Source organism: Diadema antillarum, unplaced genomic scaffold (genome assembly GCF_040938485.1).
Source record: "Diadema antillarum isolate AM-2024a unplaced genomic scaffold, OU_Dant_1.0 seq00000437_RagTag, whole genome shotgun sequence".
NCBI lineage: Eukaryota > Metazoa > Echinodermata > Echinoidea > Diadematoida > Diadematidae > Diadema > Diadema antillarum.
The window spans coordinates 946,812-957,777 of NW_027271414.1; the positions used below are offsets into that span (position 1 = coordinate 946,812).

Here is a 10,966-nt window from a genome sequence, read left to right on the forward strand (position 1 = left end):
CAGCTCAGTGGAAACTAAACTATTAATTCTACTTCATGCCCAGCATGGGTTATGGTGACTAAAAGAAGCTTGCTTGATACTAACTCATCCCACAGTAGTTAACTCAGACTAGCTGGTAATGGTACTATCCCATCCACTACCTGACAGAAAACAAACAAACAAAAACACACCCAAAACAAACTTAAGAACTGAGAAAGCATGCCCTTCTTTTTCTTCAGGCACATGAACACCCATGCATAAAACTTATTATCAAATTGTACACTGTCACATTCACACTTCTTTTGCCCACACCTACATCAAAGCCATGTTTACAAAACGACCCTACTCACACTGCTATCAGATGAGAACCAGAGAGCTGTTAAAGGTGCACGGTCCCAGTGTTTTAGACAAATGCGTATGTGGGCACAAGGCGCAAGTTTCCTATAGAGACCAACGCTATCAACTCCTCTTTAGCGCTTACGCTTTGGCCCATTTCCCCCGAGTCCGAAGAAGTCCGATTCACTGTAGTCAGTGGTCCGATCACAGTTCGGCTCATGATTCGGCTGAGGGGGATGACCGCTTTAGCAAACTTCTTTTGTGATGTCATGATAACAAGCACGTATGCACGCACCCTGGCATTACTACAGACTGCGCGATGCGCAGAGAAGACAACGAAGGCAACGTTACTTAGCAACACCTACGCACTTTACTCTTGATGACAGCTCAAATTCGGTAATCTTCGTATCAATGCTAACGGTGATCGGCATTATCATCAACAGCGCCCTCTACACTACCGAGACAATGCACCTTTAACACTGTCCAAAATCCACAGACTTAGTACCTTTCTTGATCTTGAACCAGCATTACCACCAACAGACCAACTTTGCATCCACTCCAGTGAACTTCTTGTTAACATTACAAGTGGCAAAAGGACGCATTAACGTACAGTTGTCTATAACGTAACACTTTTATTTCCTCTATTAGTTGTCATGTTTCACGCCATACCCACACGAACCTCAGTGATGCTAGATTTATTCAAGAACAGGATCCCTGAAATTGCACAAATTGCATCATGTGAATGCACTGGAACACAATCTGTTCACATCATCAAAATGTAAGAAGTACAACACAATCACATGCACAAAAAAAGATAAAATAAAACAAATTATGTGCTTATTGCATACGAGTGCACATTTATAATATTTGTTTGCTTCCACTCAAAATTTAGATGCACATATAAAAATTGAAGCGAAGCTTGCCAAAATGAGAACACAGCATTGCTGTTTTGCTTGGTACCTTACAGGTCTACAGAGGAAACGTTATAAAGCGTGACAGAATAAAGCTGAATCTACATGTACTTTTCTCCTCCCTTGCTAAATGTTAGTTCCTTAACCTATACCTGTGATTTTCAAATTGCATAATGTATGAATGTGGATACATCAGTTGCAGGCAAAGCATATTTTTAAGTTGCACTCTTGATAAGCTTTCTTATAGGCAGCCTCGGACAGTTGACTCTAGCACACCAGATGCGGTTTCCACGGTAACAATGAGTCTTGGCTGCCTACCACTGCTGGGCACAGTCCACATCCTAAGAAGGGAAATACAACGGTTGATAAAAATTGCATCAGGCATTGAACAATTTAATGTGACAAAAGGCAAATATGCTTATAAAAAAAGATCCGTTGAAAATGATCAAGACACACTGTGACAGAATCTCACAATGCAACATAGGGCTCAGGAGACTGGGATGTGTCCATCTCAGACAATTGTACAATTAAAGTACAGGCAACCTTGCTTAAAGGGGATGGCTAGTAACTGATCAGTGGGAATCAGTGGGAATGCTGGGGATGATTGTTCCAATTCTTGTGGGATTCATTTAAGAGTACATTATATATCTATTGTTGTGTGAAAATTATTTGCTTCAGACTGGTCTCATATTCAAATAATGTGCAGTTTAATGTTTCCAGGCTAGCGTGCCTGGTCAGTGACGGGACATTAAACTGCGCATTACTTGAATATGAGACCGTTCTAAAGCAAATAATTTTCACACAACAATAGATATACAATATACACTTAAATGAATCCCACAAGAATTGGAACAATCATCCCCAAGCATTCCCACTGATCAGTTACTAGCCATCCCCTTTAAGTCGACCTCGCATAAGTCCAATAATCGCCTAAGTCAAAGGTCTTTTCTAGTCCTCTTCTCTCTATATTCTATTGATTTATAAGTCGAATTTTCTCTAAGTCGAAGCTATTTCTTCAGTCCAAATAGATTTGACTTTATAGGCAAGGTTGACTGTATACACCATATTAATAGCATAGGCCTACATTATGTCATAATGTACCCTGTATGGCCCTACATTTTCTTTTGGTTGAGGATTATTTGTCCTGACTGCTTTATGTTGATCTCAAGGTCATTGATCTTTGATCCTGCTTCCACAAAGCAAAATATTTCCAAATTCATTTTCTGTTCATCATTCCCAACAAATATCATCACTGAATTTTCACAGTGGAAGCTATGGCTGAGATTGACACCTTTGCCAAAGTTCAATGACCCTTGGCCTTGACAGATTTGCCTAAAATTTGACAAGGCACACCTTCACTTCACATAGCTGCATACCTGCATCATGTAGTGTAAAAACTAAATGAAGGTTCCATTCTCAAATCAAGTATTTAAAGGAAGATGGATAATAAAAAAGCATATCTTCAGCATCCTCCAGGGGTGGAGTCATACTGTAAAACCAGAAACATTTGTGGCATCAAATTTACTTTCACAAACTGGAGCTGATGGTCTTTTTGGCTCCATGAAACTTTCACAAATTGCAGACTGTGGGAAAAAATATTACCAGTATATTAAATGTACTAACATTCAATGCATTGTGTGGACAAAAACTTGTACTTGCATTTTACTTTTGCAAATCTTAATTGGCTCTTTGCGAAAGTCAAGAAAGTTTCAGTAATTGGGGACTTAACAAACAGAAAACAGAAGAAAACTGACCAGAAATAAATATAATTTATTACTGGAAAAATGAGCAGATAGAATGGGATTCCTTCACTTCACATAGCTGTATACCTGCATCATGTAGTGTAAATATTAATTGAAGATTTCATTCTCAAATCAAGTAAGGAATATGGATAACACTAATTAATTGGGGACTTGTGACAATGTCATGTGACTCTGTCAGGTGACTCACGTTGTATCGTAACCTGGTCTTGTGAAAGTGTTCCTTGAGGATCTCCTGGTGTTCCAACCTCCTCCTCTCATCCATGGACAGGTGGTTGCAGGGCGTGGCCCCGTGGGAGTACTCCATCACCTGTTTGATGTAGGATGCGGACTGGCTCCCCTTCTCCCCCATGTCGGCAAGCTGCTGCTGGTTCTTCTCGGCCAGCTCCTTCCTCTGCTCCTGTGTTTCAGCACAAAAACGAAAGTAGAAATGAAATTCAGCATTATTCATCAAGATACGAGAAATTCACACCAAGGATTGGGTGATAAACAAAAGAAGCACATCTGTGTTCATTATCGTAAAAAATTAGTACTCCATCACTTAAAAAATATATATATACCTGTGGTATTAAAACAGTTTTTCAAACCTGATCACTTCGAAGTGAGTAGCAGTATTCAGCAAATTATCATCAATTGTCATGATCTGCCTGCACTAGTTCTTTCACATGTAAATGTACATTGTATGTTAGAGGGGCATGTTTAAATGAAAGCAGTTCAAGTTCAGAGTTGCTGGACATTCCAATGTTCCACAAAAACACTCACTCAAATATGTTCCATATTGTTCATTGTTTGTCATTTTCAAAGTCTCAGTCTAAACTGACCTCCACATGGTAGAAACAGCTTAGATTATAATTTCTCAAAATAAGAAAGAATTAATAAACAGTCTCATGAGTGAAGAACAAACATGGGTCTATCCATTTTTGCAAACATGATGCAGTTGAATATGACACAAGCATTTAATGAACATTTTACTTATTAGAATTATGGTACCTTGGTGGGCTACAAGATTTTGTATCCCTCACAGTGTCCAAGAAATTTCATCTATGGGAATCTTTCAGTGTAAAATTATGTTTTATAAACTTCATGCTAAAGACACCAATACAGACTGTAGGTGTAGTGAGGAGAGTTGGAATACAATTTAGTGTAATTACATCAGGTGAACCTCAAGCTGGTTTTCTGGTTGTTAGGAAAAGTCTTCATTGTAAAGACATGAAGGAAATATTGCACATTTTAGTATGACTAGGCGTTTTCACATCAGCCCGATAAAAATCCAAGCTCGAGATGATTTTTTATTTCCCAAGTCAGAAAATAGCGCGCTATTTCGAAACATCAGGCTGATGTGAAAACGCCTAATGTGTCGGTAAACTGGACTTCTGATGGTGGGCAAATACCATAAGCTGATAACAGAGTCAAGAAAAGATTTGATTCCAGAGGTGAGTTGATCTCTTTACATTCCATGGGATTTGATAACAATGGGGTATCATCAGTACGCCTTTCTCATGGCGGCACAAAGGGAAACAAATTCTATGCAAGGCTTTCAACACGCTTTGATGAATAATGCAAGCCACATCTTTTGTCCGTACCAGATGAACCGTCCAGCCCAGAGCATCATGTCCTATCTCCAATAGTCCAGCTGAATTGGTTGGTCCAGCTGAATAGGGCCCCCACTGACCAGCGGGGAGACTCACCCTATTCAAGGATTTTTTATTTTTTTTCTGGTTTAAAGGGGGATCTTTGTATTACAGACTGGCAGTTGGCAAAGACCTTTTATTGTGACAGATACCATACAACCTACATGTAAGTGGTTGCTAATTTTCTTGGCTTCTAATGCAGCATGCACTCATTACATACTATAATATGTGTGAAGGAACAGGTATACAGCATCTAACCAGGCAAGAATTCTACAGTTTGCCACCACAGTTCACTGTTCAAGGTAGCAGTTGATTCTATAAAGTCAAAATAGCACAGCACCATCCGTCAGCCACAATGAATGCACTCAACATCAATAACTGGAATCACACAGCCCTTTTCCCTTCTCAGGGTGCTCAGTTCAATGCTGAATCAGGTTGAACATTACCCCTAAATGACCATAATTTGCTCTGTTTGTGAAACATTACATGTACATGTACTCTCTAAAAAAAATAGAGTGAAAATATTCACTCTTAAAAGAGTGAATATAAAAAAGAGTGAATTTAGAGTGAAATTGGATTGATTTTTGAGTGAAAATATCAATTTTCACTCGTTTTAGAGTGACCTCAGGGATCACTCCAAAATCTTCGAGTGATCCCTGAGGTCACTCCAAACTGAGTGAAAATGAACATTTTCACTCAAAATTCACTCCAATTCCACTCTAAATTCACTCTTTTTTGTATTCACTCTTTTAAGAGTGAATATTTTCACTCGATTGTTTTTAGAGAGTATATCATGCTGTAAATACATTTTTTTCAAAAGTTAGAACTTTGTTTCAATTGATGGTCTTAAAATGCAATTAACATACATGTACTGTAAGACAGACTCATTCGTTGGTTTGAATACTAAGACTTTGAAGAAGACAGACTTTGAATAAACAGCAGGATGTTAAGTTGCAATTCTGAGAATTCCTATCAAGGCAGTCCAAGTAAGTTTTAAACGGATTGTAAGCAGTTGGTACACTGTAATGACAAGCTTACTGAACACAACTACATTATTACAACACCCATGAGGGTCTGTCAATCTGTAGACAATCTTTAGAACCATGTGAAGAGGATGCCACCCAAAACACTACATTTTTTTCAATGTACATGTCAGCTGTTTTCACTATCATAAATATCACTTCAACAGAAAAAAAAAACACTTTTAGACTTGACAGTAGACTGTAGACTTGTATTGACCGAGCTGCATGACATAGTTGTGTGTTTTGCTGTCTCTCTCGATCTCCCTATGTACCAAACATCTTTGTGGTTAGTTTATTTCACCTTGCATTCCCTACAAGACAATGTGATGTGGTTTATTGATTTTTGTGTCATGTTGCAAAATGTAACAAACATGTCCAATGTGAATAGCAGTTTGACTTTACATGTCACGTCTGCTGCCCTGGCAGCGCTACGGAAAATAAGCTAACCAGTATCCCTCATGCAGTAGATATATAAATGCAGATCTATCTTTAAAAACTGTACATCTCTACTGCGATAATAGGCAAATCATGCTCTGGACTGACATTTGGAAGTCAACAAAAGTCCGTGCATAAATTTCAGGCTGCTACAACAACATTTAATGACACACCTCAACACACCATTCACTCAGAATCTAGTCAGTATCTATCATCACTCTGTATGTCTAAAGCATCCAAACCAACAGCGTTTTATGACTGTTTTCGCGGTACTTGGGAAGAGGAAGAAAGTACAGTGTATGTAACATAATGTTATAGAGATTGTGTGAGTTGTGTGAGAGAGTGTAGTTTATACTTTCAGTACACTGCACGTCTTGAAGACAAGACGGTGTTTAACTCAATTTGTTCCTTCAGTTGTTTCTTTTTCAGATAATTTGCTGTTGAAGAACAATTGTACGTATACAAATTGTACATCCATTTTTTTTCGATCACCAAAAATGGCTTTTGCTATCTTATATCTGAACTTTGTTTCGATAGTACCTGAAATATAAGAAATTTACAATACTCTCTCTTTCCCAAGAGTAATTCAATAGCAGTAATGAAAGTTTCTGATTTTATGTGTTTACAAGTGAAATTTTATTGTGACATATATGTACACTGTACATACACTCATACTATATCAACCACAATCAATCAATTTCAATACACCTGCCCAAGGCATGATGATGTACAGGTTTATGATCCTACCCTCAGTACACAGCACCTGTCTCACCGATGCATGCTTGCATCCTCTGCAAAGCTGATGTTGTCATGACAACATGAAGTGTATTGTCTCCATCCCACAGCTAGAGAAATTGGGATGCTGTAGCCCATTGTGCTCACAGAAACTATGCTCTCTCAGCAAGAGGAAAACCGCATTTACATGTATACTGCACTTTCATAGCCTACAGTATTCTAAGTATTGGAGCAACTGGAAAAATGTCCCTCCCCCCCCCCCCCCCCTTGGATTAGTGTACAAATCCAGGTACAGTGTACACATTTGGATTTGAATGTAACAGACTGGGAAAGAAGAAAAAATGAATTATCTCATGAATTCAAATAGTCTTGCAACGTATGTGTCATACCAGTTGTTTACAATGAACTTCTAAAATGCTAACAAAACAAAACAAAAAGCTCACACAACAATTCAAAGAGGTGACTGTTCCTACATTAAGTACAACTGTTTGATTCATATCAGTGTGGCATGAATTACTGTGTGTTTGGAAAGAGCATGGACAAGGCCATGAAATAATTGCACTTTCTGACCCCAATTCTCCCCCCCCCCCCCAATACACAACAAAATATCATGAAAACCCCCAGGTATACATACACAAAGGGAAGTGAGATATGATGGCAGAAAATAATTATCTTTGTCAGTAACCAGTTTACCATTACAGTGGTATGTGTTATGTGCAGACAAAAATTAACCTTCTTCCTGTTGAAAGGCATCATGCAATGATAACAAAAAGAAAGATTTGATATTCAGTTGTCTATTCAATTCCACATCCCATCAGCTATTGAAGGTCTACAGCACAACAAGTGGTTTGGGAAAAAAAATATGTGATTACTAGCTAACACTGCTTTTTCTTTCAGCCAAAATGGCCTACACAACTGGAAAGACCAGGACTCCAACACTACCAATACCAAAAAAAAAAAAAAAAAAAAAAAAAAAAAAAAAAATCACAATTAGGCAGCTCTTATCAGATTTTGCACATATACATGTAGATTCTGATATCTGCACACTTATATTCTACATACAGTCAATTGGGATGGGGGCTCTATTTTCTGCACTGAACATATTACTTTGTCCACAGAAGTTTGATAATTTGGATTTGTGATAACAGTCAGGCCAATACCAATCCACCACGTGAACTTTACACTACATAACGTCGCTGGGGCAGCAAGACCTCGTATCTGAAATTTTGGTGAAAATGACTTTTTTTGATTAATGCTTAGATAATCAGTTAAGTGATGTCCTGTCCAAATCCTAGCTGTCTTACCCAAAAAATGAGGCCACCACGGCATGTGAAAGGAAAGGCTCTCCCATTTGATGCAGTGCTTTGGCTGCCATGTTTTTTTGCTCTCTTGAACATTTGACATTTTGTAGATCTACGAGGTCTTGTCGCCCCAGCGTCGATAAATTGCACACCCTTTCATTTGTAAGAACTTTCTATCATATCTTTGATGGGAAGGCACAGATGAGCAGTTGTTGTATTTGTTTCATTCTTCTTCTTCTTATCTTATTGTCATTATTCTACCAAGGTACAACTTTATACAAGAAAAAAAAAAAAACAACTTTGATATCTTAGAATTCCATGTGGTGCAGTATGGTTACACATGTAGTATATATATGTACCTAAATAGCAAATTCCCATTTCACAGTCAAGAAATATGACACCAACACATTGAACTGATACCATCACTGACAAAGAATCAGACTCTTAATTCAGAGTAGTTAATGCAATGATTGAATGACAATGTTTACAACAAGTGCATTACATTCTGATTAAATACCAGATAATCCAGTTGGGGTAAAAAAAAAACATCCATGGGCCATGGAATGGTCATGGGATGGCAGTGCAAAATAAAGCATTGCAATGCCCTATATTTACTAGACATTCTGACAGAGTTATGCTGCCACTGCACTGGATGAAAGAGAAAAGTTGAATGGACAAAATTTAGCGCAACGAATCGTTATCGTCAGTCAATCGAATGTTGGGGGATGCAGTCATGATTCACAATCAACCTAAATACAGAAAAAAAAAATGTCCATTCGGAGGAGTTTTATATGACTTTTTCCCCCTTTTTTTTTACTTTGACGGAGCCAGACATAGGGCCTAGTCTCCATGGAGCATATCCCCGATGATAAATGGATTTTACAGACTGATTTTTCGATCTTAAAAGGGTGTGTACAGTTCTGATTGAGGTGAGGATTTGGCTTTTTAATGTTTTGCGAGATATTCAGAATTCACTCTATGAGATGTCAAAGAGCATGCAATTCTAAGGGGTATCAAAAGTTTATTTGATGAAAATCGGTTTCGAAATGGCTGAGATATCCAAAAACAAGGTGAAACAAAGAGATCCTAAAAAAGGTGTGGCCTGTTGCCTTTTTATTATCATCACTTTTTTTTTGGATATCTCAGCCATTTGAAAACCAATTTTCATCAAATAAATGTTGAATCCTTCTTAAAATTACATGCTCTTTCATATTTCATAAGAGGTTGCTCATTATCTCACTTAGGAATGTTCAAAACATGAATCCCCACCTCAACCAGTAACTTTTTGGTACTGTACAGTCCCTTGGCTTTAACACCGAGTGTCGGCTGTCACACCTACCTCCTGTCTCTGAAGAGCTTCGTGTTTCCTATCGATGAATTTCTGTCTGCGAACAGCTTCCCAGTGTAGATTGGCCATGATTTCCGTAGATGATAAACAACCTGTTAGACAGATATCAAAATATCCTCGGATGACACCAGGTGGGTGGCTTTGCGTTGCACGTTTAGAGTCTATATTTACCACGACAAACACGGAAGTCGGAATGCAGCGTAGCGGTTGTATACACACACAAATAACTCCTCGCCCGGAGTTCCGGGTCGCTTTTCGCGTAGCAACCGCAGCACGCTCTGACGAACAATATGTGAACACTATACTACTGTCGGTCTGATTTTGTGGGCCTCACACTGGCAAGTGAACGTGTCTGCACAAAATAGGGAAAAATTGCCGGTAATGAAACGTAATTTCTGAGATGACTAAGTACTTTTCTCGGAACAGAATGGAGAAAAACGTTGGATTGTCGATGCAAATTTGCCACTTAACTGAGCCTTACTGCCGCTAGGCGTTACACAGGTGATCTACGTACGTCCAGCACGCCGCGCTGAGCTTAGCTACTTGTACATGTAGCTGCATGGACAGTATGCATCATGCTGCAGCTGCCGCATACGCATCGTCGGTTGTGCTTAGAATCATGAACAGTCGTTTTTTTTATTTGTATTCATATATAATTTACTATTGAGTAGTACTGATAATGCTCGTTTATTTTTATTTTAATACATGCATTGTGTCCGGGATTTGTCAACGCCGAGAAAAAAAAAATTGTATTGTAGCCAAGGGCCCTATTTGGGCAGTAACATTAAACTGTGGATGAAAAAAGGGTACTTAGTAAACCCATATCAGCAACAGCAACAACAACCACCACGCACACAACAACATCAGTCTTCACTCATATTTGGCGCATGGACCTATACTGTGTACAGTACTTTTGAAGAACTCCATAAAATTCAAATAAAAAAGAGTACATTGTTGTTTTGATCACAGGCCCTGTAAAATATCTTTTTAAAAACTTCCTTTGAAATATACCATGACATAGAATTGCAGAATTACCGTCGAGGTTGGTACGTGGAATGAAAAAAAAAAAAAACAAACATAAATGAATGAATGAATGAATGAATGAATGAATGAACGAATGAATGAATGAATAAATGAATGAATAAATAAATAAATAAATAAATAAATGAATAAATAAATAAATAAATAAATAAATAAATAGATAGATAGATAGATAGATAGATAGATAAATAAATAAATAAATAAATGAATACATAAATACATAAATGAATGAATGAATGAATAGATAAATGAATAGATAGATGAATAAATAAATACATAAATGAAAATCATTACTTTGCAAATATGCCTGAGAGATATTCATCAAACTTTCAGTAGGCCCCTATGTGTTTTACTAGCCTTTTTGTGTATAGAGTGTGTGTGTTTGCTGAAAACAGATACATATTTAGTGAAATCTGTCTTTAGATTATCAATAGCTGGGAACTGGTGGTACGTCAGCACAACAAATG

General features: G+C 37.9%; 1 protein-coding gene across 1 annotated transcript; it reads right to left on the minus strand.

Moving 5' to 3' along the window:
• Positions 1–1,417: 1,417 nt before the first annotated feature.
• LOC139732569 (uncharacterized) lies at positions 1,418–9,541 on the minus strand. The gene is made up of 3 exons (XM_071643422.1): positions 9,450–9,541; positions 3,177–3,386; positions 1,418–1,567 (listed from the first exon to the last, which is right to left on the minus strand). The coding sequence occupies exons 1-3, from the start codon at positions 9,525–9,527 to the stop codon at positions 1,541–1,543; spliced, it is 315 nt and encodes a 104-aa protein (XP_071499523.1). The 5' UTR covers positions 9,528–9,541; the 3' UTR covers positions 1,418–1,540.
• Between the last annotated feature and the right edge of the window lie 1,425 nt (positions 9,542–10,966).

Coding starts and splice junctions, on each gene's coding strand:
- LOC139732569 (XM_071643422.1), bottom strand. CDS start 9,527: ATGGCCAATCTACACTGGGAAGCTGTTCGCAGACAGAAATTCATCGAT. Junction 3,387..9,449: donor AAGCTCTTCAGAGACAGGAG/GTAGGTGTGACA, acceptor GCTGAAACACAG/GAGCAGAGGAAGGAGCTGGC. Junction 1,568..3,176: donor AGACCAGGTTACGATACAAC/GTGAGTCACCTG, acceptor TTCCCTTCTTAG/GATGTGGACTGTGCCCAGCA.